General features: G+C 40.4%; 4 protein-coding genes across 4 annotated transcripts in view; 1 reads left to right on the top strand and 3 right to left on the bottom strand.

The window, feature by feature from the left end:
* Nucleotides 1–8,671, bottom strand: part of ppp2r1bb (protein phosphatase 2, regulatory subunit A, beta b) — a 15,745-nt gene extending 7,074 nt beyond the window's left edge. Inside the window, exons 1-9 of the mRNA XM_068710955.1 lie at nt 8,545–8,671; nt 7,799–7,889; nt 7,470–7,570; nt 7,093–7,325; nt 6,851–6,998; nt 6,571–6,726; nt 3,067–3,181; nt 2,783–2,853; nt 993–1,127 (exon numbers count right to left, since the gene is read on the bottom strand). Of these exons, the coding sequence (XP_068567056.1) occupies nt 993–1,127; nt 2,783–2,853; nt 3,067–3,181; nt 6,571–6,726; nt 6,851–6,998; nt 7,093–7,325; nt 7,470–7,570; nt 7,799–7,889; nt 8,545–8,622 (1,128 nt within the window). The 5' untranslated portion in view covers nt 8,623–8,671. The remainder of the gene's footprint in view (nt 1–992; nt 1,128–2,782; nt 2,854–3,066; nt 3,182–6,570; nt 6,727–6,850; nt 6,999–7,092; nt 7,326–7,469; nt 7,571–7,798; nt 7,890–8,544) is intronic.
* An 836-nt stretch (nt 8,672–9,507) lies between these two features.
* On the top strand, nt 9,508–11,190 carry med29 (mediator complex subunit 29). Its single transcript, XM_068719921.1, has 4 exons — nt 9,508–9,661; nt 9,782–9,840; nt 9,945–10,029; nt 10,444–11,190. The coding sequence occupies exons 1-4, from the start codon at nt 9,518–9,520 to the stop codon at nt 10,669–10,671; spliced, it is 516 nt and encodes a 171-aa protein (XP_068576022.1). The 5' UTR covers nt 9,508–9,517; the 3' UTR covers nt 10,672–11,190.
* Nucleotides 11,191–11,972: 782 nt separating this feature from the next.
* On the bottom strand, nt 11,973–21,350 carry mlf1 (myeloid leukemia factor 1). The gene is made up of 7 exons (XM_068710967.1): nt 21,174–21,350; nt 20,226–20,388; nt 15,161–15,244; nt 14,942–15,070; nt 13,838–13,997; nt 13,305–13,443; nt 11,973–13,110 (listed from the first exon to the last, which is right to left on the bottom strand). The coding sequence occupies exons 1-7, from the start codon at nt 21,218–21,220 to the stop codon at nt 13,044–13,046; spliced, it is 789 nt and encodes a 262-aa protein (XP_068567068.1). The 5' UTR covers nt 21,221–21,350; the 3' UTR covers nt 11,973–13,043.
* Nucleotides 21,351–22,266: 916 nt separating this feature from the next.
* rsrc1 (arginine/serine-rich coiled-coil 1) overlaps nt 22,267–27,428 on the bottom strand; it is a 110,851-nt gene continuing 105,689 nt past the window's right edge. The window contains exons 8-10 of the mRNA XM_068720021.1: nt 27,284–27,390; nt 24,892–24,999; nt 22,267–22,715 (exon numbers count right to left, since the gene is read on the bottom strand). Coding sequence (XP_068576122.1) covers nt 22,620–22,715; nt 24,892–24,999; nt 27,284–27,390 — 311 coding nt within the window. The 3' untranslated portion in view covers nt 22,267–22,619. The remainder of the gene's footprint in view (nt 22,716–24,891; nt 25,000–27,283; nt 27,391–27,428) is intronic.

Genomic DNA, 27,428 nt, shown 5'->3' on the forward strand with positions numbered 1-27,428 from the left:
ATTTTAGCCAATAAATAAATGGCACGTCTGCAGTACATCCTCCACCTCACTCCCTTTAAACTGTCCTCGGCACCTTGAGTTATTGAAATTTGCAAGTCAAAGCTGTCAGTTAGGACATAAATCTAATTAGACACTCTTAGTGTTTCGTTTGTGCTGTGAGGAAACAAGGCCATCTTTAAATAGGACGAAGGAAATGAAGCAGTGAAAGAAATGACAGCCGCAAACCTTCCAAAACATTAACATACATTTGTGTCTAACCTGTCAAACTCGTGTCTAATCTCAATATGCAAATGTGGGTCATGGAAATGTATCACAGGACAAGATGCCAGTTGTTCTCGATGAACCTGTTATTTTAGCTGATGAATGTCATTGTACATTCTTCCTTTAGAATCCAGCCTATTGTAACTTTATGCAGACTCACATAACACATTGCTCTACAAATATGTTTCTGTAACAGCTCTGGGAACAAATCCTTTCAAAAGTTATGTCTCATATCGACGGTCACAAAAATAACTGAAATGCAAAGCAGACACGTATGAAAGGATATGTCCAATTTAATTACAGGACTATACTAAAATGTGCTAGCATGACGTACTTTAACCACAGAGTACCTAGGCTTACTACTTATGAACATGCATACAATCAAAATGCATCTTGCAATATCCTATCTAGTTTGCAAAGTGTCCAGCGTTTGTTTACTCTTCCCTCTAGACACAGCAACCCGGTCCTCTAATTGTAAGGGTTTTGTCTGGCTGCCAACTGCACATATCATCCTCCTACCAGCCCGGTGGCAGCCAGCTAAGTGGCTTTAACCTCTCTCAGACGTGCTGATCCCCAAAGGCCAGAGAAGTTGGTAAAAGTCGGGCGCGTCACATGAAGCTTTTGTTGTGAGTGTTACCAAACTAAGCACTGCCTTAAGAGTTTCAAAAGCCAGGTGTGTAACGCGTCACAGAGAACTGAGGCCGGCAATGACGAGTGTGCATTGTCTTTACCTCGTCCTTGAGCTGAGCCAAGAAGAGAGGCAGTAAGTGCTCTATTGTGTTGTCCTTGCCCAGGATGGTGGACAGGCCCATGATGACAGAGGCCAGGGCTGACTTCACATGCTGATTGGTGTCTGAAACGAGTTCCTGGTGAAAGAGAGAGCACACAAACAAACGGTTAAGACAAAATGTAGGCAATCAAAACATAAAAACTACTGTTGTGGGTCTCTCACACTCTCTCACACACACACACTCTCACTCACTCACACACACACACACACACACACACACACGCTACAGAGAGGGAAGATATAATCCACTTGTGTGTAATATACAATTTGAATATTATTTACTCTTAAGTCGGAATATTTCTATTTTTACGCATTACGTTCGTGGCACCGTGTCCTAACATATTTTCAAAGATGACTGATCAAACATAATACAGATCTTCAAGTAAAAAGAAATGAGTACTTAAGAATCATATGACTTCTGTCAGTTTTCTATGCTTCCTGTTCAGCTTTGTTTCAAAGTTGATATGTTAAAAGGATCAGCAAAATCCCCCTTTGTGACACCGATATGTACTTTTTGTATGAAATAGTTTATAGATCCAGGAATTCCACTACAGGTCAAACTTCACTGCCACTTCCAATAGTGAATTTTAAAAAAAATCAATCAATTATATAAGATTTTTTAAGCAGCACTACAACTGAACTAGTGTTGGACAAAAACAACAGTGCCACCTGGTGTTCAAAATCAGACAACTACTGGCACACAGACACCATGTCTTACTCACTGTCTACCACTGTCTAACATGCCCCCATTAACAGCCCTTTCTGGTGAGGGTACCATTAGGGGGCATCTTAATGGCTCGGGAGGCAGAGCAGCACGTCCACTAATTGGATGATGAATCCCTCGTACCTCTACTGTGCATGTGGAAGTGTTCGTGGGCATGAGACAAAACCATCAATTGCTCTGGACGGCTGTGCCATCGGTGTGTGTGAACGTGATTAAGATTAGATCCTGACAGGCAGGTTGGCATCCTCCTGACAGTGTGTGAATGTTGAGATGTAGTGTAGATTGAGTGGTCGGAAGACTAGCAAAATGGCTTTATAACCATTTATAATTACCATTTACCGTCTTTGGATATCTAAATGTCTGCTGTCTCTACAGGTTATAGTCAGATCATCCCTCCTTTTCATTTAATTTGAATGATCAAGAGCATCAAAGCAAGCACAGTTAGTTAATGATTGTCGCGCTGTGGAAATATCTCTATTCCTGGAAGTTTGCCAATACGACATCTCATCTGAGATCTTATTCAAGTATTTTGGTCCTTATTTTGTTAGATTTGGCAAGTTTAAATATTCCACTAATCAACTGCTGAGATCTGGGCAAATGAAGTGAAGGAAAGCAATGTACAGCTCGTTAAAGAAACACCAGTTGTACCACCGCTGGAAGATGAAACCTAACAAATGTGAAAATAAGTCATAACTGTTGTAAATATGCATTACATTTTACAGAGCAGCTTTTTTGGCTGACACTGTACTTTATCATGAGCACACTATTCTATGCAGCTGGCCAATTGTATAATAGACATTTTTCGTGTCCACACTTTCAGTATCTTTACGAGTGGTTCGTATAATGCTGTCACAACACCACATGCCTCCATGAATGCTTTGGGGAAAACTATAAAAAGACAAGCCTCTAGTCCTTTTTCCATGCTTTATAAAACATAGCAACTCAAAGTGGTTTTTGTTCGACTGAGAAATGTCACATTGTGGCAGACAGAAAAGTTTATTTCTTACCTTGACACAGGGCAGAATGTGAGTCATGATGATTTGCTCACGATTGTCCTCTGGGAGGTTCTCACAGAACTCTAAAAAAAGAAGAGAACACCATCAATAAAAAAATATGGAACAGACTGGACAAGACATGAACACAACTTGTTCAATTTAACACATTTCATTATCAGTGAGTCTCTCTTCTGAAGGCAAATCAATGAGCACAAATGAGATATTTTGACATTGTTTTGCCTTGATACTCCCTCTAGTATTGAGGCTTTTATTACTGTGTGTGTTCATGTACTCACCTTTGACTTTGTTGGCGGCAGCAGCACGGACCTCAGCTTCACAGTCCTTCAAAAGATTCTGGAAGGCCGGGACCAGATCATTCTTGGTGATCTCTGGCCCGACTGCTTTCTGGAGCTACATTTGGAGAGAAATCAATACATCTCAATAGCCAAATAAGCATGTGGGGAAAATAACAGAAAAGAAAAAAGAAAAGAAAAAAAAAAGATGAATTTTTATGGAGAATCAACAATAAAAGGTGGATACTTAAAGCTATGTAACAGGTGACATACCAACTATGATGATATTCAAAGTTTACTAATTGAATTGAGTTGGTGAATTGGTTCCAACAAAAACCTTACTTACATGCAGATTAATCTGCCATTAACTCAGTTACAGCCTCACATACCAAAGTCCTGAACGCATTGCAACAGCCCGGTTCAGCATTACGAGTAGAGCTGGACCGATTAACCGGCTGCCAATTGTAACCGGACAGTTTTCAGCTAATCAACCACGACTGGTCTCATATTTTACACAAATGTGCTCTATGATGAAGATATTGGACGTCGGCACACAGCCACACACACACACACACACACACACACACACACACACACACACACACACATTTGTGTAGAATTTCTCCAGCGTGAGTGAAGACAAAGCTCCCGGTTTAACACAACTGCACGTCTAATAAAAAGCATAAGAGAGAGAGAGAGGTGGATGTACTCAGAGCAGACAGCTTGTCAAGTGGTAGTAAGTGAACAGTGTTTGTCTGTGAATAAAACACTTCAGGTGTGCACGTTCATACAGTTGTGGTCAAAAGTTTACATACACTTGTAAAGAACATAATGTCATGGCTCTCTTGAGTTTCCAGTTATTTCTACAACTCTGATTTTTCTCTGATAGAGTGATTGGAACAGATACTTCTTTGTCACAAAAAACATTCATGAAGTTTGGTTCTTTCATGACTTTATTATGGGTTAACAGAAAAAGTGATCAAATCTGCTGGGTCAAAAATATACATACAGCAGTGCTAATATTTGGCCATTTTCACTTCAATTAGGCGCTTTTGGTAGCCATCCACAAGCTTCTGGCAAGCTTCTCGTTGAATCTTTGACCACTCCTCTTGACAGAATTGGTGCAGTTCAGTTAAATTTGATGGCTTTCTGACATGGACTTGTTTCTTCAGCATTGTCCACATGTTCTCAATGGGATTTAAGTCAGGACTTTGGGAAGGCCATTCTAAAACCCTAATTCTAGCCTGATTTAGCCATTCCATTACCACTTTTGATGTGTGTTTGGGGTCATTGTCCTGTTGGAACACCCAACTGCGCCCAAGACCCAACCTTCGGGCTGATGATTTTAGGTTATCTTGAAGAATTTGAAGGTAATCCTCCTTCATTATCCCATTTACTCTCTGTAAAGCACCAGTTCCATTGGCAGCAAAACAGCCCCACAGCATAATACTACCACCACCGTGCTTGACGGTAGGCATGGTGTTCTTGGGGTTAAAGGCCTCACCTTTTCTCCTCCAAACATATTGCTGGGTATTGTGGCCAAACAGCTCGATTTTTGTTTCGTCTGACCACAGAACTTTCCTCCAGAAGGTCTTATCTTTGTCCACGTGATCAGCAGCAAACTTCAGTCGAGCCTTAAGGTGCCGCTTTTGGAGCGAGGGCTTCCTTCTTGCACGGCAGCCTCTCAGTCCATGGAGATGCAAAACACGCTTGACTGTGGACACTGACACCTGTGTTCCAGCAGCTTCTAATTCTTGGCAGATCTGCTTTTTGGTGGTTCTCGGTTGACTCTTCACCCTCCTGACCAATTTTCTCTCAGCAGCAGGTGATAGCTTGCGTTTTCTTCCTGATCGTGGCAGTGACAAAACAGTGCCATGCACTTTATACTTACAAACAATTGTTTGCACTGTTGCTCTTGAGACCTGCAGCTTCTTTGAAATGGCTCCAAGTGACTTTCCTGACTTGTTGAAGTCAATGATTCGCTTTTTCAGATCCATGCTGAGCTCCTTTGACTTTCCCATTGTAGCATTTGTGGGCGTTTGTATCCAATGAGCCCTATTTAAATGGCCTCAGAGAAGTCACCAGCTGTAGTCACTCATAATCACTCACAAGAAGTTAAGAGGCCATGCTATGAAGCTCATTTCATTGACACAACTTTCTAAGTCACCAAAATTGCTAATTCATGTTGCTGTATGTATATTTTTGACCCAGCAGATGTTGTCACTTTTTCTGTTAACCCATAATAAAGTCATGAAAGAACCAAACTTCATGAATGTTTTTTGTGACAAAGAAGTATCTGTTCCAATCACTCTATCAGAGAAAAATCAGAGTTGTAGAAATAACTGGAAACTCAAGAGAGCCATGACATTATGTTCTTTACAAGTGTATGTAAACTTTTGACCACAACTGTATGTGTCAGGGGATGCAACCTAGACCAGGTCTGATAAACAAAGATGAATTCATTACAGAACACTTTAGTTGAATAATCCTGAATGACAAATTGAAAACAGCATGATATAGTTGAATTAAAGCAGTCCTCAAATATTTGTCTCAAACATAGCTTAACTATGTCATATGATATCCATTTTAATAAAAGTGACATCTCACATGTAGCTTTGATTTACAAATGAACATCTAGCCGACAATGGTAGAAAATACCATATTTACCGCATATTTGTCATTCAGCCTAAAACTACAGAGATGTGATTTTTGGCCCTACATCAGACATGAACGCGACAAACCAATGTTCCTCCCCGATTCATGAACATAACACTTGGCTTAACAAAGTTGACCATAACATTTAAAAAACTAATTATATTAACCTACAAAAATCAGAAATAGAAAACATTTTGCTGAAATGAGCTAGTTAACCTGGGCTCACTGAGGTGCTGTCCAGCAAGAGAGATGGTCATTAAGAGGACTTTTAACCACCTCTGTGTGTTTTTATTGCTTCATTCTAGTTTAACCAATAATGTTAAGACAACCATCTGCAGCCTTTAGCAACAAGGGAGGTGTGTGGATCCTCGGGATGGGACGATATAGGACTTTATCTTGGAATGCAAAAAAACACACCGTAAGTTGATTATGGTGAATTTCAGTAATCGTGAAAACTGCAAATAGAGATGGTTTGGGACATGCTTTTCCCAGCATTGCACATGATTAAAAAGAAATGTGAACCAGTAAGCCTAACACTGTCACTGTGCATCAGTGAATGCATGTAATCTCTATTCATAAGAGTTTACAAATGTAAATTCACACATTATTGATTAAGCAATTGGTACCAAATTAATGTAAATGTCTTGGTTACATTTGCCAATGCAGAAGTACCAGCACTCTGGAAGTATTTGTTACAGCTCGACTCTGAACCCAACACCATGGAAGAGTCAAATTGGGGCAACACTGGGCTACAATGCACTTGTTCTCAATAGAAATGTTTGGCCAATTTTACATGTAACCAAGATGTCAGTAACAGGAGGAAGATTTCAGGGAAAACATTCTGCTGCTTACCTCTGAGAACTTGTCAGCCACCATGTAGCGGACCCTCCAGGATTTATCTTCTGCAGCCTGGCGCAGGGTTGGCATCACCAGGGACTCCAGGTCCTCCTGAGGCAGCAGAGTGGCAATGCTGACACAAGCCTCCACGGCTAGCAGCCGCACTGAGTCCTGATGGAGAAAGGTAATATGATCAATTTGGCTATTCCTGGGTTTAACAGCCAGGAGGGGAGATGCAGAACACAGATTTCAACAGCAGTTTAGAATTGAGAAGAAGTAAGACAACTGCTCGTACCTGCTCATCAGAGGCCAAAGCAGTGAAGAGGGAAATGATGTCACTTTTTACATAATCCAGCTCCAGGACTTTGGCGAACTCCCCAAGTTTAGATGCTGCAGCACGACGCACCATAGGAGTGTCATCGGAGCACAAGGTGCGAAAATGCCTGGAGAAAGCCACAGACAATTTATCAGAGAAAACCGAATAAACAAACCTGTTGAGAAGTCTAAAACAATCACATCAGGTGTTAAATTACTTACTGGCGGATCTCTGCTTTGACGGTGCTGGAGACACGAGGATAACAGACGCTAAAGAGACCACAGGCAGATGTGCGAGAAGTGAACCAGTCACCACTGGCCAGCCGCTTCACCAAAGGCTCAAAGTGGACCTCCAGGTCAACTGGAGAATGCTCCTGAGAGATCTTGCGCAGGGACTCAACAGCTTTATCTCTGACGACGGTCTCCTCAACAGTAGCTAAGCTCTCCAGAGGAGGCTGTGTGTCAAGAAGGCAGAAGACCAGATAGGGTTAATGTGCAACCATTCACAGATACAACACATTTAGATTTCAGAAATATCCATAACCCAAAACTGAATTCGTCATTAAAAACATGCAAAAAGAAATTCTCCGATGACTTACCAAGAGACAGTGGACATACTCTGGTCCTCCCACCAACATAGTGAAATTGCCAAGCTGCTCAGCCAAGGCCAAGAGCACCTCATCTTCATCATAGATGGTGTCTAAGGGATCACAGGAAGACTCATTAGATAGACAGATACTTTATTCATCCCCAGGGGGAAATTTGTAAAGATTAGATTTTTTAAATTAAAGATGTGTTAACATATTTATGTCTGAAGTTGTAATACAATAACTGATACAACAGCTAGCAGTTAAAAGTAACACATTCAGCATTTTTCCACGTGACAACCTTAAAATAATTTTATGGGTGAGATAATTCACTTTAATACCTGTGAGGAAAGGAAGGAGTTCAGTGCGAGTCCTCTCAACACCAAGTGCCAAGGCAATAGTGGACAGCTTCTTGATGCTGTTCAGTCGTAACTGTACACAAGATGGGCAATAAACAATCACAAGAAAGTGTATGCACGTTCAATAAACGGTGTCAATGATTAATGTTAAGCTTTACTATACCCAGCTAAACAAGGTAGGATTTGGTAAAACAGCATTTGAGGTTAACGTTACAACCTTGGCTACAGTCCGCGTCTTCGCAACCAGTAACGTAAAATGCAACGTTAACGTTCATCAGCGTTTCTAAAGATAGCTGAATCGAAATTATATATTTAACGATACATTCATTGATAAACAGGCCAATAACAGTCTACCCACTGCGGCCTGGAACGCCCTGCTGTTGTGATTGCTAACTTGAATCCATTAGCTAGCATTCTGTTAGACGATAAAACCAATGACCGGGTGAGCTTGTGTTACCAACTAACGTCAACTGCACAGCTTTAACATTTTAGTTGATAGAGCTACGCGGCGAAAAACACAAACGATTAATAGTTAACGTCTTAAATAATGATAGCAAATCAACTATATTGGCAGGACGTATCTGATAGGCCTTGGTCGGGAACGTTAGCTTGCGTATGTGCTAGTTAGCTTAGCTTTAACTAGCGCGACAAGATGCGCGACAAAATAACGTCACGTAAAAATGTTTTACAGAACAATATAAACGACGATTCAAGTGTTACTAACGTACCTGAACATCCTCATTTCGCAGTTCGTCAATGAGAACGGCGATAGGGTAGAGAGAGTCGTCTCCATCAGCTCCTGCCATTTTGGATATTGTTGCAGTTAGAATGGCGCTGCTGTGTTGCACTACGGGGTTTCTGCGTGAGAAGAGCGGCTGCAGGGCCTCCTCCGCTTCTGCTGCTGCTGCCTTCAAGAAACCACCGAGAAAACCGTAAAGAAGCAACTTCAGGACAAGCAATTAAAAATCACAAAAGACAAAATTAAATACTATATGAAAACCCCCCAAAAAACGTCAACAAGCAAAACATCCAAGAATGGTAGAACCACCGAATTGTGTACTATATAAAGTATCCCAATAGTTACAACAGTAAAATTATCACATTATTTATATACAGCCAAAGTACTGAATTTAGAATTATAGTTTATTTACATTTTTACCATATGATTAAACTGTTTACACAACAAGTAGGGCCACACTGGAAAAGCACGACCACGCAATGATTCAACATGAACACATGTATTTGTAACCAATGTCAAGAATATTCATAATTGATAAAACGCAAAAATATATTATTGAATTTAGTGTACTATAGTATATAGTGTACACTGTATATAATCGATTGGATGTAATTGCCTCAGCTTTATTGTAATTACAATACATGATTCTAGCATGCAACACATTGAAACTGTTTAACGTTAAATAAACTAACAAACAAATAAACTAAACTGGAATAAATGACACATGATGCCAATATCAAGGCAAAGTAGTAGTAGTAGTAGTATTCCAAAGAAACAAAGTATTCGTGGGAATAGCGTAGTTAGCGGTGTGTACTGACACGAGTGGACTGGCCCTTGCATCATTATGCATAGGTTGAAACATTAGTTTGAAAGCTATGTAGTTACATAAACGCTTTTATTTTGATAAACGACAAACCGGATATTAAAGTCATCTTCCTGCTTCTACGCAGTGGCCGGTCAAGATGGCGTCTCAGCAGCAGCAGCCTGGCGGGCCGATGTCTCAGCCCGGATTACAGGCTACTTCATTACAACAACAACAACAGCAAGACTTTGATCCTGTACATAAATTCAAAATGCTTATTCCACAGTTGAAAGAGAGTCTGCAGGTAAGTGTGCCCAAAATCATCAGATCACAACAGCTTAAGTTGGTCTAACGAGTTCACCTAACACATAAAGATCTGCCGCGATGTGCCTAAAAACATATCGCTTTATTTATTCACTTTCAGAATGTCATGAAGATTGCATCCCTGAATTTAGCACATAACACCACAATTGACAACGGCATGTAAGTTGGCTGGCTTGTGCGGAACGTTTAACGTTAAAACAATGGGGACTGAAGGAAGATGTGTCTGATTTTTATGAACGTGTCTTTGTTTTCTGCTGGTTTAGCAAAAGCAGCGACACGTCTGTTCAGCGCTTTGACAAGAGTCTGGAGGAGTTTTATGCCCTCTGCGATCAACTGGAGCTGTGTTTGGTAAGATGTCAACACAATACACGCTCACAACCGACACGTTGTTGACGTTGAAAATACATAAAGCTCAAGCCTGTTAAAGCCATATCACTTTAACATTAAGACACTGCCAACTCACCTCACAAGGACCATTTTAATTAATATAACTTGGTAGAATACAGCATTGCTTTAAATGAGTATAGGTAAATGTAGTGATGTATACACTGCAGCCACAACACACTGTGCCTACTGCATTAAGATAAGATTGGACATAAGGGAGAATTTAATAAACGATAGTCTGAATCAAGTTTTCCTGTCCCTTAGTCTTAATTGAGAGGCTTTTTCAGCCCAGGTGGCCGTCTGTGTGTACCACAGACTAGGTGTACTGTATCCGCATGTATATACCACTCAAACTCACGATTTGTCTCCTCTGTGCAGCGGCTGGCGTACGAGTGCCTCTCCCAGAGCATCGACAGCGCCAAACATTCACCCAACCTGGTCCCGACCGCCACCAAGCCGGACACGGTGCAGACAGAGTCCATGTCCTACGCCCAATACCTCGGCATGATCAAGTCTCAGATCTCCTGTGCCAAAGATATCCACAACGCTTTGCTGGAGTGCTCCAAGAAGATTTCAGGGAAGGGACCGCCTCAGGGAATCATGTAGACCTGAATAAACTACCCCAAATCTTGCTACATCTGGTGACATTTTTGAGAAGGATGATGGATTTCCATATATGGGCCCTTCCCATATTCAGATCCAAGTTTTGGTCAAGATGCTGTTTCATTTCTCAAGATCCTGTATATTTGGTTATGATTTTTTTTTTTTTTTTTTTAAGTAAGTTATGTCTCTTGTAAACACTGTAAATATTCCAGATAGGTCGTCATGTTCCAAGACGACCACAAGGTGGTGGCAGAGTTGTAACTGCCAACTCAATATTCACAAGTCTTTTGTAGCTTATTTGTATTGAATAATAAAAACCTTTTTACCGCTTCTTATGTTGAAAAAAAAAGAGAGTATTTGTTATACTATACAGGTCAATTACGACAGTTCAGTTTTTCATTTAATTTGTTTTTTGTCTGCAGTGGACAAATAAGTTAAAAGTCGAAGGGAAGAACATGTTAGAATTTCAATTTACAGAGGCAGGAGAATGAAGTATCTTTCCAATAAAATCGATCACATGCATTGAGTAATGGCTGCACTCTTTGTCCTTGGAGGATCTTATAAAAGAAGTATCTGGTTTAACTCATATTTAAGCAGCAGTGTTGATATAGTGGGGCAACAAATAGAGCAGCCTGGGGGATTTCAAGAATCTACTTTTTGAGGGGTTGGGGAGGATTGTTACGAGTCCGTTTCAAGGATTCATACATTTATAAGTGACTTTACCAGTTTGAATGAGTCCTTTTTTTCACGAATGACCCATTTCAGTGTGCTCCCTCCTGTCACATGACACATCAGAGAGGCATAAGCTTGACCCGTATACAGTCTATTGTTTAACACCTTGAGAAGTTTTCTTGAATGACCCACCTTCCATGTTAAATTAACATACTAAGGATACAGGAAACTGAGGATTCAGGTTACACTTGGACCCTTCTTCAGCTATATATTGTTCCTCGGTCCCTTCCTATCTGTATGTTGAAGCTAAAGGCTTAATGAAGTCTGATACACAGGCACGTGAGAGGGGAGCCTGGTGGGCTTGCAGCTGTGTAACATCTCAGATCAATCTGAGGTACTGACAAGTTCTTAGATCCAAAAATAGTCCTGTGGGTCACTACCGAACACAAAACACACTTGCGCTTTCATAGACACTTTGCAGGCCTACAGTAACATACAGAGTTGTTAAATTGAAACTAACTTCAACACTGAACTGTTTTGGGACTGATAAAATACAAAATGAAAACAGAAAAACACTGGAAGTCTTTCTTACGTTTCTTATTGATACAAAAAAGAAGAAAAAAAACACCAGATTCATCTTTATATTTTTATTTTCAGACCATAATCTGTGTTGACACAATTTATTTTTTAAGCTTGAAAAAATATACAATAACAAAATTAGAATTATTGAGAATAATCCAGACTTTGTCAAGATATCGTGCTACGCAGCACAAAGCATCAGATGAAAAACAAGAGAAACCAAAGTAACATATAAAAAGGGAAAAGTATTATTTTTCTTTTTACAAAGATTACAGCAGATAAAATACATATATTTAGAGCACCAGGTATGAGACAATAAAATTACAAAAAGACAATTTAGACATTGTCTAAGTGCATTAGTGGATTTGAAACAGTCAATAATTCACTAAATTGTGTGCCCTGTTGCATTATAAAAATGGCAATGAGAAAAACAGATGGTATCATCCGAATGCCATATATGAATACATTCTATGAATCTGATGCCAAATCATATAAATGAATTGCTCTTAGACTGATAATGTGTTATGCTATAAGTAATGTCTACCACCACGACATCCATAGAAATACCAATGACCCTTTTAGTTTCCTGGTTGTAGTGAAATATTCAGGTTTGTAACTTTATTGTGATGTTCTATAAGCATATAAGATAATTAATACAGGTAAATAGTTACACTGCTGGTTTGCATGCTCTACAGCCAACACACTACAGATTCTTTATTCTTTCTCTTAATGTTTTCGAACTCAAGTGTGAGCTGTGCTAAGATTCAACATATTAACAGTAAGATGGAAGGAGTAATTTGACCCATGAAAAAACAGAAAATGTTCAGTGTAACGGGGCAGCAATCTACAGCGGGGTTCAATTCCTATTGTTTAGTATGCTTTGGAAAATGGGCAGCAGAAATGTAAAACGTATAGTCTTATATATGTTCCAAAATCTGGGTCAGTGCCTTCTGATTCTGTCCATATGATGACAGAGTGTGTGTGTGTGTGTGTGTGTGTGTGTGTGTGTGTGTGTGTGTGTGTGTGTGTGTGTGTGTGTGTGTGTGTGTGTGCGAGGGGGTACAGAGCACCCAAGTGTACTGCATGGTTCTTGAAAGACTTTAATAAGCACACAAACAGCTGTTTCACTGCTTTGTCGAGCCTGAGCCTTTCATGTTGCTTTTACCCTCAGCCTTGTCCTTTGATTGGTCACTGTGGAAAATACAAAATAATCACAGTTCAAATGGTAAATTAACTGCAGTATCGTAACATGATAACAATATACTTAAAAAAGCGTACTGTGTGTATTTGCTATCAGCATCTCCCAAGTGTTTGTCATTTGATCCTGAACTGCAGAGTCTGGCCTGTCTTCAACAGCACATGTGGTCTGAGAGTGTAATACTGACCTGTGCTCCTGCTCAGGACCGGTGAGGGCTGCGCGGTGAACACTACAGGGTAGGGGTTCATCCAGACGAAACATTGGGCCACGTGGTGGAACCTTGGACACCTCCTGCTGCCACTCATCGTCAAAAGACTGTGCTTCAGCTGGGGGCAGAGGATCAGGATCATGTTAGGGAATGTTCTGTCTGTGGACTGGTGGCCTAGAAATACGCAGACAGTGGCACTGACAGTGGAATAATGTGTTAAACTGAAGTTCACTGACTTTATCAAAACGCATAAAGATGTACGATCCACATATTTACTGTTTAATTGACATTATAATGGTGTCTTGGTTTTGAATTATTGTTAAAAATGGTACTTAACTGAATTGACACAATTAGAAGGATCACTGTAGCTCCTACATACAGTTACATTTTTGAGTGGTGCAACACATACGACCGTACCCTTCACATTTATAGAACAACCACGCGTAGCTACAGCAACAACTCGATAACAAAGCAGAATCCAGGTTTGAGAGCAGACCATCAGTTTAACATACATTCATCCATATTCTGAAAGTCCTGGTTGAACTCCTTCTGTCCCGTCTTCTTGTTGTATTTCTTCTCAACAACGTGTCCCCTGTCCTGGATGTGGTGAGCAATGGACATCTTCTCCAGACCACTCTCAGAGTCTTTAACTGCTTGCCGGGTCTCCTTGATCTGGTGATAAAACCCATCAGACACATCAGTAGGTCCATGAAAAAATTTATTAATTCGAGCCATTGACATATTTATTTCCTTTACTCCTTACATAAATGAGCCATTAGTAGTAATGGCTGCATTCCATTTAGGAGTACCTGTTCGAGGGCCCTGGTATTGTGTATGCAGGATAACTTAGGGCCTGTGTCCACATAGCGCCTTTTTCAGGCAGAAAATCATCCGTAGGGTGCTGGGTAGCTCTTCATCTCAGCAGTTCAACGAAAAAGCGCCCCGAGCGCTTTAAAAAAAATTGACAACAATATTTTTACAGCATACCTCCACTCTAACGAACGCTCTTGTGCTTTTAATCTATTAGGGATATCTATTTGTTTGACATTGTTTTTTCACCACGAGCACCAAACAGAGGATGTCTGCTTTATACTGCGAATAGATGAGCTTGTCGCTACTCATTCAGACAGCCATAATGTTAGAGCAAGGTGACACAAGGTGTGCTGTAATAATAGCACAACACTCACCAGCAACATTCAGTGTGTGCCCGGCGGATCTGCTTCCACAAATGGGCGTTTCTATTTTTGTTATGAAAAATATAAAGTTTAGGTGAGACAGACACGGCACAAACAAGCGTCTCCTCCATTTACTACACTGACATCACCAGCGCTTTTCTGAAAAGTTCAGAGATTTTCAATTTGAAGCCCCTCCCCTCATTGAGAACAATTGAAAAAAGACGCTGCGTGGCGCTATGTGGACACATGTGGACATGATTTCTGGCCCACATTAATGGAACAGAGCCATCATATGCCACTGTGTGAAATATTTGCTTGCGCTAATGTTCTTGCAAAGAGAGGCCATGGTGAAGTTGTCACCATGATCACTTATCTACAGACACATACATATACTTCTCTGAACAATGTACTGTGATATATGATGTCTGACGGAGTGCTTACCCCTCCAGGGGCCCGGTGTGTCGATGAGCTCGCCTGGAAGACCTTGGGAGGCTCATCTCCAACCTTTGAATATGTCATGACCGATGAGGAGCTGAACGAGTAAGCGTTTGAATCTGTGGACGTGTTCTCCTGAAACACACAAACACTTACTGTTAAGCAGCTACAGTCTGAGCAAGCAGCAAAACACAAGCAGGAGAACACAAAAATCATTGAACTCACAAAGTTTCTGTGCATCTCCTGCATCCTGTTTTTCATGCTGGACATCATGTTGTCGAACATGCCGAAAGGGTTCCTGGTCATTTCCTGCACCAAACACAAAGGGAAAAGAACAGCCAAGAGTCAGAGGAGTCGAATAGTTGGGCGCGCATGCCACAAGATCGCTATGCATTATCAGCTCATAAACGATCCCATCATGTATACAAACATACGAGCACAGAGTACAGTGAGCTAAATGTGGCTAACATGTGTTCCATCTGGGACACTGTAACCAGAACGTTCACATTTTATCACCTCACCATTTGTGACATGGATTAATAACAGTCATTGTGAAACTACTAGTCAAGTCCAGCATGCAAGTCTTTATTTAGTTTGTTTTTTTCTGTATGGATAAGTTAAAGGTCGCCAACATGCTTCAATTCTGTGCTGCTTTTACCAAAAACATATATTAATAATAACACTTGATTAAATTTGACTGCATTAAATGCATCAACAATCTTGCTTGTAATATTTGTTAACAGCCATGTAAACTGAATTATTTAAATAAAAAAAAACAATGAATCACTGTCTTCATTTTATAAATGCAAAGCACCCCATATAACTGGATGGTAACTCAAACTTTTCTTAGTTCTTAAGACCCTGTGCACGTTCACATTTTCCTAATAAATACATGAATCGAGTTTGTGTAGGTCACAGCTGAGGTACCACCTTTGCCTCAAGTCTCAAGACTTTGACTCAGTCAAGCATGTCGCAGTAAGACATTTACCATGCGTACAAAATGTGTTCGCATTAGATATTCTGTAAGGGTGCAGCCACAAAAAAGACAAACTGGCAGACACTGCCGATCTCTACAGCTCATATAAGATTTTACAAACCTCAGAAAGCAACTCACTGGTCCTTCCTTATGCTGGTCACTGTGTTTCCACAATCATTATTTCTTAAGTGTGTCAGTAGTGTGTGTGCTTTTTGGAGTTAGTTGATTGTAATGCACATTTATCTATTATTGTAAATGTATATTAATATAATGTCAACTTAAACTTGATGCCTCATTAGATTGGATAGATAGATAGTTACTTTAATAATCCATTTTTTATGGTACAGGTAACTGTAAATGCACAATATATATAATAAAAATAACAGAGTAAACATATTGAATATAAAAATGCACAGTATATACAATGAAATAGAATAATATTAAAATGAACTAACTAAACAATAGTGCAAGGATTTAACCAAATAAATACATTATACTGTATATGGAACAGGCATTTTACTTGTAATGCTATTTTTGCCCATGGTGTACATGTCTGTCCAGAACCTGTAAAAAAAAAAAAAATGCTGATATTGGGTAAAGATTGGCCAATATATAGGTAACTTTACTTACCACTTTACACAGTGTCTGTGGAGAGATTACATTTAGTATTTACTACATTATTTAGCATTTTGCAGATAGTATTTTATCCTTCCTAGATAGGACTTTTCCATTCAGTATAGGTACTACTATATCTACTGTGCACTGTTACATCCTGTACATGCTGAGGGTGAAGTGTTGGTGCCCTCAAAGAGTACAGGTAAGCAATGAGCAACAGGTTCAGGTTTAACCATACTGTACCTGAGTGAAAATGATTGCTGGCAATATGATGATGAAAAATAATGCAGTCTCATGTACATGGATTGGCGTGATGGTTTAGATTAGATAGAATGTAGAGGAATACATAAATAAATTGTATTTGTATAGCATGTTATACACACGTACACGCACACACACACACACAGAAATCTCACCTTTTAGCAATTTGTTAAGGTTATTGCCAGTAAGCTGTTAGGTTGTCTTACATCAGTCACTAAGCCCATGACACAGCTACACAGAGCTCTCCCCACAGCCTTAAGCACAACCCTTCAAGGCCATGAACCTTCTGGGAGTGAGGAGGGAGCGGCCTGCAGCCTTCAGTCAGACCCCGTGTTCTCTGGTCCAAATCCGCAGGTGTTTATGACCCTGCGGCCTTGGATAAGCATCTCAACAGCCGTCGCTATGCGGGTGTGTGTATTTTCTTGGGGTGTGATGCACAGGGGTATTGTGCGTAATCAGTGGGGTGTTGAATGACTTGTGTTCCATGTGTAATTGGGTCGCATTGCCAGAGATTAGCATGGGTTTAACACTGAAACTGAGCTTCATTCTAGGAAGGCTGGGTGGACCAGTCAGAACAGGGATCTAACAGGGGTCAGAGAGTCCAAGGCTGCTTCTCTCAGCTCTTTTCAAATGTCAAGCTGATGTAAAACGCTCCTGACCAGTATCTATGAAGCCTCGCTGCCAATTTTATCCCAGAGTGGCATCTATGAACTAATAAATGCCAGTTACATATCTACCAGCATTATATTTAGCCCGGGGGTTGAGCATAAGAGAGATTGAGGGTGCACGGCAAGGAATGTAGACCCAGTGGTCTTTAACACATTATTTTGAGCTGTCTGGACTACTGCAGATTGACATTCTCTTTCTCTCTCTCTCTCTCTCTCTCTCTCTCTCTCTCTCTCTCTCTCTCTCTCTCTCTCTCTCTCTCTCTCTCTCTCTCTCTCGATAGGATATTGAACTGCCACTGTGCCTCCTCTGAGGCATGGCTGCTCCTGGGGGAGCTATGAGTTACACCACAAGGGACATGTACTGTGGATATGATTCATACTTCAAAGTAAAAGTGAGAGTTGTGCTGCAAATGCATTGCTCCCATGAAGTGCTGCATCACCAGGAAAGTTAAAGGCATTATGTTAAATTTATGCTCAAAGTACCAGAAGAGCAAAGAGAAGGAGGCACTGAATCCCATAGTTGGGACAATCAGTGAAAAGGTGGAGTAGGAACTCCTTAATTTCACATTGCCACTGATTTTCATTTTTGATTATGCCAGAGCAAGAGCAAAATCTTGCATCAGGGCATAATCATACTCCACTGCAGTCATAAACCATAGAATCAAAGAAACAACATCTCGCTTATAATTCAACAGTGCTTTTATAAACAAGTGCCCTGATGAATGAGTGCCTTGAAAGGTGATAGGAAACAGGTAGTGAGTGTTGGCAAGAAACTGAGAAATATGAGAACTCATAGCAGCTTTGGAAGGTAAGATGGGGCTTATTTTCTCATTGGGAATCTAAGGCTCAACAAGTTCATACAAGAAGTACAAGCCTTCCAACATTATGCGACCAATGTGTGTGTGCATTTCTGTGTATTTGCATGCCAACAGCGTCTGTGTTCTTTTGCATGCTGTGACTGTGTGTAACTGTGCTTGTGTTTTAATACTGTATGCGTGTGTGTTTATGTAAGTGTTGTGGGCACATTTGTGCCTGCGATATTGGAGAGTAGTATGAGCGTGAGCTGTCTGTCATCTAGCCGCTGTTGCACCAGTACTGCCAAGGCACGTTCTGCCAAACAGATGGACCAAAAGAGCAACAACGAGAAAACAGAGTGTCCATGACATCCGTACACATGCCTTTCCAAAGCCAACAAACACAGCACCAGAGCGTCAGCCCTCTGACCACTGCTGGGCACCACTCGACTGCTCCTCGTCTTCAGATAAATGACTGTGTGTGGGAGTTAGAGTGCAGAGTTGTGTGAGAAAAACTGTGAATTCTTATGGTAATTTAGTTAACCTTAATTCCATGTATGTATCTTAGCAGAGAGTAGGTATTCTGTTTATTGTTTGTGTCAAACAAAGCAGCTAGGGATTGGGATCCGCTATAGATATCCTTTTTTTCTATCAAACCACAAAGATCTCACATCTGCATCTCCTGTCCAAATGTCTGTGTATGAATCAAGAGAAAAAGATCACGTTTCACATGATCCTTCTCCATATCATAGACAGACCTCACTAATTATTATTCTGCTAATTGCTATCGCCATAACTCAGCAGAACCCTAACTCCTCATATCTTAAAGTTATCTTTAAAAAATTAAATAAAACAATATCAAGTCCAACATCATGTCAGACATACACAAAACAGTATATTACTCCTAATATTGTATTAAGTAATTTGTTTGGTCTGACATTTTGCGGTGTAGCTCCATTTCACCCACTGTCACGAAGGTCATTAGTCAAGAACTCATTGCTCCTCCTCAGCTGGCATTAGCTAGTTAATGGCATGATGCTAATAAAGAGAAAGCAGGCTGCTGGCTATTGAGACCAGGCTTCTGATGAAAGTCATTATCAAGGATAAATATACAGGCTCTCATGAGATAGTGGGATTAAAGCAGGTGACGGGGACTAAGTTTGACTTAGCAGGGCTGATTTGGGAAAGGTGAACGGGTGCAAAACATGGTCGACCAAAACTATCTGCCTGCCTTTTCATTACTATGCTGCACAAATAACATTGACATGTTCTGGAGCAAACAATTATTGACAATGTTTATTATAACAAATACTGAATGGCCACAGAGTTTAAAGCCTTATACGTATCTAATAAAACCGAAGTAGTTGTATTTGGAGATAAATTATATTTCAAGTTAACGTGACAACTGGGCCAACTAGAATGACATCAAAATAAAGTGTTATTTTCAGCAGCGTCTCAGCAGAGCAAAAGCAGAATTCTCTGGGGTCCTATTGGTTTGAGAGTTAAAGAAGTCTGTGTGTGTGTATTCACAAGAAAATAGTGTGTCAGTGGAACAATGCACTATAAATAGGGCTCCTCAGAGCTAGATATAACTGTCCAGAGAGGCCAAGGGGGTTGCCCTTCTACTAAACCAACGACTCACATGGCCCCATACCTTAGTGAGTGGGGCTCCAGTTACACTGTGAGTGGCCAGCTTCCACTATAACCATAGTAAACTTAGCACTTCCTCCAAACACTAACCTTCTGTGGTTATACGCGTATGAGCAGCGGAGAGGGTCATAAGGCCTAATTGTATGAGCGAACTGCTGAAGCAGGGCCTTCATCCTTCATCCCACTTAGACCCAAATGATATGTCTGTAGGTTAGTCAGCGGACAATAGAATACACTGGGTAGAGCTTTATTTCTTATCACTAAGGTCCCCAATTAGACAGACTACTCATGATTGTAAGAGTGCTTTTTGAAATGCATGTTCTCACCCTGTGTTCGCCCCTCAGTGCCAGGGATGAGCTTGGATGTTCCGACATGTCCCGACCACAGTTTCTCCCGTCCATTATACTGGGCACTGTGGGTCCACCGTATGGCTCAGAGAAGCTACGCATCATCTGCCGCATATGTTCCCTGTGAGCCCGCAGTGGATCCCTAAGGCAGAGGAAGAGAAAGTAAAGACAAAGTCAATCTCAACATCCACTAAGGAATCCTAAGCAAACCTCCTTGATAATCATTTTAAGGGACCCAAAAACCATGACAAAGGTTCCTGGAGAAGAAAATGAAAATGCCTCTGCACCAGACACTGGACTCCCTGTAAATCCTTTGCCACCTTGGAGTTCATTTGAGATATATTCTTGAATAAACACAATAATTTGAAATGAGAGGCCCCCCTAAGAAAAGTCAGATCAAGTGTGGCCCCACTAACTCAGCAGGTGTTCATCATGCAACAAGTCCAGGTGACTGTAGCACACAGTCTCAGTTTATTAAAATAAGATCAAGTATTATCCACGACTTTCTCTAAATTGTACTGAAAATCCTGTCACTGAAAACATGTATTCCTTAAACGATACAAACATTAAACTACATGTTTAGTAGCCTATATGGATGGAAACTCCGTGGTAAGATATCTTACAATTGTATTTACCTTTTAAGCTTATTTAAAAAAATACAAGGTACATGACAGTGTCAGTCCAGCAGTCGTTGCTTTGTAACCGTTTCCTTAAAGTGCAACAGAAATGGCTAATGTTGAAATTCTGTTAACAAGTTATGGATGTGTTATTTCGTTAACTAATACTGTAAACAAGCTGTTCATCTGTGCAGGCAGACATATTTTATTATTTTATAAATTACAAATCTAGTGAGCAAACATTAACATTTCAACAATAACAGTTAGGCTATTATAGATGTAATTCAACAATTTAGTTAATGTTACTCACGAGAAGAACGGATCCTCATCAAACTCCACGCGATTACTGTTGAACATTTCCACGGATTTTGAGGCTGTAAACAAAATATGAGATTTAAGATTTTCAAATAAAAAAGTAATCCGTTCGGCCACAGGTGTCCCAAGCAACACACACACCGCTCAGCCTCGGTAAAGTCACCATGGAGGAGGTGGCAATATGATTTGGAACCAAACTCACTGTGACACCAGCCACGTGACGCGAACCTGGCCGTCGGATTGGCTAGTTATTCGGAGCTTTGAACAGGTTCAACCCGCGCGCTGTGTGTTTATGTTGTGTGTGGCTGCAAACGTCTCTCATTATCAGCTGTGCAGTTATCTAGTTTACCCTCACAGGGGGCTGCGTGACGTCAATGCTGCTAGTTATACCTATTTAAAACTACATAAATATCAATGGCTTTTACTGTGAAGGAGACATCCCACGAGGCAGCTCTCTATTTTGTTTCTAAAGTGATTCTTGGTTTTGGTTATTGTAGTCAGTGTGTGAAGGCAATTTTTTGGGACAGCCACTGTGAGGAGGGCATCCACACACATTTTACTCTCACAGCAGAGCTTAATTTGTGTGCTTGCCATAGCGAATCATTTTGTACATTCTGATTTATTTTTTTCATTACAACACCGACTATTTGGAGGGTGCTGGAGTGACACACTGTGTCCCAGACTCAGTATAGATTTACCATCTGGCTGTTCCACAAATAGACTCCACAGTGCCTTGAATCCCCCTCATACAGGGACACAACATTGAGTAAACATAAACCTTTGACTGGTATATTTAAGAGGAGAGAAAAGTTTAGGGCAGGTGAGAAGACATTTAATCCAGTCTTGTGTCAATCCTGATGCAGCCCAAAAAGATAAGGTGACCTAAGAGTGAGTCAGGCTACTTTAAAGTTCCTGGAGGACAGGGTGACTCATGTATCTATATCTATCTGTAGATAGTGCTATTTTACTTTAAAGAGTGTCAGAGGTTTTAGGTGAAGAGAGAGATGCTGTTTCTATCAATTTAGTCCCACTTAAAGGTTCATCGCTATCATTCACCCACAAAAGCACAAGACAGTTTTCACACAAAAAAAATCACATCTACCTTTATTGAACTAGTTGATTACAAAAGACAAAATGTACCAAATTCTACATCTAAACGGTAAAACACACCACCATATCTGACTGTAAGATCTTTAATCATTAAAAATAAATGAAGTCAGATTAAGAACAGCAGATCATCTAATTGAATTACATTAATAAAATAATAAGCACATCAGGATCAAAGACTGTTCATTTGCTCAAGTCACTCTCACAGTTTTTACAAAAGGAGGAGAAATTAGTGAAAGGGTAAAGTAATAAACTAAAACAAGACAGATTGAGACAAAATAAAAGCAGCTCAAACTGCTCCAGGAACATGACAGATCTTCTGGTGCCCATCAGGTCACAAGGTCACAGGACTTCCCATGAGCCTCTCCTGCCGCAGCAATATCAACCTGTTGTGCCACAGCTCCTCTGCCCTCTCCTTGTCCATGAACAACTGCAAGACAATGTAGGGAGGAAACGTTAGTGAGCGGACAGACAAACATACTGTACATGTAGGGACAGACTGTAGTTCAGACTGCCGTTCAACATCTGGCCCTGCATTCAAGAACCAGTGTCGCTTTATTTTGTTTAGAGTGCACTGAGATAAACATAAAAATAGCCATGAATGGATAAATCTAATCAGAATACACCAGAAATACCATAAACATTACATTTTAAATCATAGGGCATGGCATTTGTAAAAAAGTAGTCTACTGAAAAAGAACAACATTAAAATGTAATTTCTGGTATGTGAAGGTACTAGTATAAAATCTAAATGTGAAACAATAAAATGTTTTGCATGTTTCGCTTGCAAAGTGACTCAAACAACAATCAGTTCAAATATTCAAAATATCAAATACCGTATTATAAACAGTATGATTATACTGTATTATTATATTCATTTTTACAACGGTTTTAACTAGCTTGCAGCCAGTTCATAACATGTTAGTGATCTTTGTCTTTGTAGTGCTCTGAGAACGTGTGTGTGTGTGTTTTTTATTACACTGCCTGTCTAAATAAAGGTACACAAAAACATATAACACACATATTATACAACCATGCCTAGACCTCGTGTATTTTCACGTACCATGAGCACTTTTGTTTTTCCTAAGTTTACCTCCCTATCTAGGGATAGACACTTCTGTATGTTGTGCAGATTGAAAAGCACTTTGAAGCAAACTTGTGATATCGCGCTCTATACAAAAAGTGACTTGATCAACACAGGTGGAATTTGTTGGCCACCACAACACATTTGTAGTTGGACTGCTTCTTTTCAATGTATTAAAAGCAGGGTAAGCTCTACTTCACAGTCTTCTCTGGCACTTGAATCATTAACAAACTCCCTGTGACTGATTGTAACTAGTTTTACCTTACGAAACATCTCACATCAAGAATGGGACACAAATTAATGAGTCATCACTGTGACTCAGAAGTCCACATTGAGGTCCAATGTGGACTTCTGAGCCTCAGTGACGACTCTCTAATGGATCTCATATGTCATATTAGTCTTTCCCTGTCTGCTCCCTTCAAAATGCACATGAGAAAAAAAACAGTATTTTGATAACATCTGTGGGCCTAGCAGCGTGTTGACAGAAAAAGACCTACACATGTGACATTCATCGCGGAACATCACCAGCAGTCATGATATTGATTGTAAGAGGGCTATAAAACTGCTACTGCCTGATGAATGAATGCATCTGTTTATTAGGAAGTAACATAATGACTATAATGCCGAGAAGCAAGGCGCATCTCTGTATTCACTACGTGTGTTTGTGTGAGGGTGCGAGATAATGTTGACATGATGCTTTCTATGTCTACATACCGCACATCTACGTGATGATGTGTGTCTCTTATTATGCAGATTGCAGAGCAGCGGCGGCCACCTCGATCCTTCATATTCCTAACCTACGCTGCTTACAGCTGCACTGCATGTTATCTGTGTGTTAGATTCAACACCAGTGAGTTCTTGTCTGTCGGCAGCGCGCTGGTGTCATGGTGCTAATGAGGCTGTGTGTGTGGGATGACAGTATCTGGGCTGGGCTAATGGGACTCATCTGTTCTAATTGGAAGCGGAGCTGGAGCTGAAGCTGAGGCCGGGGCCCGCCTGGGGCATATTGCTACCATACATCAGCCTGTCTGAGGGGGTGCATGTGTGGTGCATTTGAGCTGGGTAGCAGTGTGTGTGAATGCGTGTGCTTATTTGAGGGGGTTATCTGCATACGTCAGGGCATAACTTAGTTTCCCCCAGTGGAGATAGATGACTGGGAAGCCCCAGGGAGCGTTATTGGAGTTTAAAGTTTTCCTTCTCGTTTTTCATCATTCGTCTTCAGGCAGGGGAGGAGGTGATGTTAGGAGGCTATAATCTACTATACGAGGCGCAGTGTCAGAATTTGCAGGAATGGTGTAAATAGCAGCGGTGGTGTTAGTAGCTGCAGAGGTATTTTGTTTTTAAAGGACAAAGTTTACAAAGTTTTTCTCATATCATACTCATAAAAACAAGATGGTACTTAAAGATAAAATGTCAAGAAGCAGGATAAACTTGAGCTGTGTCAGCAGTTTGAAAGTTGTTCATTGGTTTAGAAGTCTGCAGTAAAGCTTACAGGGGAAGGGTCTGCCAGGTGAGAACTTACACTGGGATGGGCGAGCGTGTCACTGTCGTTGTAGACTATAGACGAGGGAATAGCGACGTCCTGAGAATCTGCGCCCTCCGGCTCCTGCTTCACCTCAGCTGGTTCAGTCTGTGCTCACAGAAATACACAAAACACACAAAATCATGTTACACTCAAAATAAATGGAGCACATTTAAATAATCCACAAGAGAACTAAAACACATACTTATAAAGAAACAGGATTAAATAGAAGCATCTAAATTGTAGATGCAACTCATTTTGAAAAAGAAGGAAAATACTATTATATACATACAATGGAGAAAAAGAAAATGGAGGCACTACTCATGGCTGAAAAATATATTTCCGTACACTAAAAATGAAAAATATACTGTCAATATTGATATAGATTACATACACAGAAAATAAATGCAACGTGACATTTGTCCAGCAGATGGCAGTGAAAGTCGGGCTCATGAAATACTCTTCTAGAAAGCAGAGTGTTAATGGGAATCAGCTTGTATTCTGAATCTAATTTTATTGTCTCAATTGCCTCATACATCTATCTGTGTATGTGTTTTTCTACCTTCATCTACTCCATTTTATATTTTCTGTAAGTGAGTCTTAATCGTGATAAACCACCAACTGCAGCCTGACTGCTTGTGCAAACACTTAAAGAATCAGCTTGCTTGGTCAGTGGTGTGACACTTTGTGTTAAAATGTATCTTCTCCTTTCTTTAATAACTGAAAAAGGACTTAAAGTAAAGACAAGGGTTCTCCGTCCCCCTCATGTTTCCATCTGCAGAGTCCGAGCTGATAGAAGAAAATGTGATATTTAGAAGGGATTCTTCCTCCATCCCTAGAGGTATTACTTAAAAATATAATAAGCCTCACATTTGGAAAAATGGCCTGTTCTCCTTGTTGTACTTGATAAAGAAGAAATATCAAAATCAACACTTTGCCAAGTCCATTCATGTTTCAATCACTCCTAAAACCAGCCCCAGAGCAAATGTTTACCCAGTTGGAAAGATCTATTTAAAATTCATTTGGCAGGATACAAAAAGTAAGCCAGATAGAAAACACACTGGCTAATAAGTAAGTTGGTGTGCCAAATACACAATTCTTGGTAATATTATGCTGAATGTACAGTACATTTTTTAATTAATGCAGCTTGCATGAAAGAGAAAAAAAAAAGAAACGATACACTGTAGCAGATATCAAAGGGTTCACTGGATTCTCCTCATCAACAGCGGCTTAAAAAACATTAATGGTCACAACTCTTGGCTAAATGGTTATCAATACTAAAAACAAATAAACATAAATCTAAAATAAATACTTTGTAGGCATTCTCACACAATAATATGTTCAAATATATGTCAGGTATATTTCATTAGTTTGGCTAAAAATGTTATATTAAATAACAAATAACCCAAATATATCTAATACAGGGTTGTCAAACAATGTTGAAAAGTGCTGTATATTCAGCCATTATTCTCTTCTTTGCAGCCAGAGATGTGATGTAGCTAAAAGACTATGAAATCTTCCCAACTAAGGATGAATCGTCTGGATATCTTAAGTATTATTTGACTACTGATGAGGACCCAGGAGATTAATCTAAAAAAACATTGAAGAGCCGCTATAAAAATAATGTGTGAAATTGAATTTGTATTTCATTAAAGCACTTCTGTCCTCAAAAAGCAACTGATTCAAATATAGCCTCCCTTTATAAGTTATATTTCCTTTAGAATTTGAAGAAAATACATTCATCTACATGATATTTTGTGCTGTATGAATCTAATTGTATACACATGAGGGAACAGATCTGACATGTGGGTGTGTGAACAATGAAAGCTACTACCCAGCTGGACAGTTGAACCTGGTTACGTTTCAGAAAGGGAAGGCAGAGTATACTGTGCAGTCCAAGCTGCCGCCACACCGGTCTTGACCTTTTGTCAGACTCACCAGGATGTGTCCCAAAAGTCCGTGCAGGTTGGCTGTCACATGTTGTCGCCTATCTTTTCAAAACAGCCCTGAGCTCCCCAACAAATCGAATTCCTGCTCCTTCAGAGACAGGGACATTTCAATAATGACTTCTGTGTTTTGTCTGCATCTGCACAACCAGAGGGGGGAGAGAGAGAGAGAGAGAGAGAGAGAGAGACAGGCATAGGGAGACGGAGGACGGCTGTTGCCTGCTGTGGCTTTTGTGTGGGTGCTGCCGCTTTGGAGGCGGCGAACAGTGGAGCGTCTGATGAAACCGTCTCAGGTCGGGAACAAACGGTGCTGAATGAATGTTTGATTTGGTCTGGGCTGTCTCTGGACAGACGGCACAGCGTTGCGGCGAGGGAAATTCAATAAGAAACGGAGTGAAAAGATAGAGAGAGTGAGGGGTAGGGAGAGAAAGGGGGACAGAACGCACCTTTATATCATCCCTGGATGATTTGAAAGCCTGAGGAACAAAGGAATCACTTTCGATAGCCTCGATGTCCTTTATCCTTCGCACTTGCTCCTCCAGAGAAGTTCCCTCTGAAACACATGTTACACAGAAGAGAGGTTAGGAACAA

This window comes from Cebidichthys violaceus, unplaced genomic scaffold (assembly GCF_023349555.1).
Source record: "Cebidichthys violaceus isolate CVI_PGR_0920_01 unplaced genomic scaffold, fCebVio1.0.p SCAF_1, whole genome shotgun sequence".
In the NCBI taxonomy this organism is placed as follows: Eukaryota; Metazoa; Chordata; class Actinopteri; order Perciformes; family Stichaeidae; genus Cebidichthys; species Cebidichthys violaceus.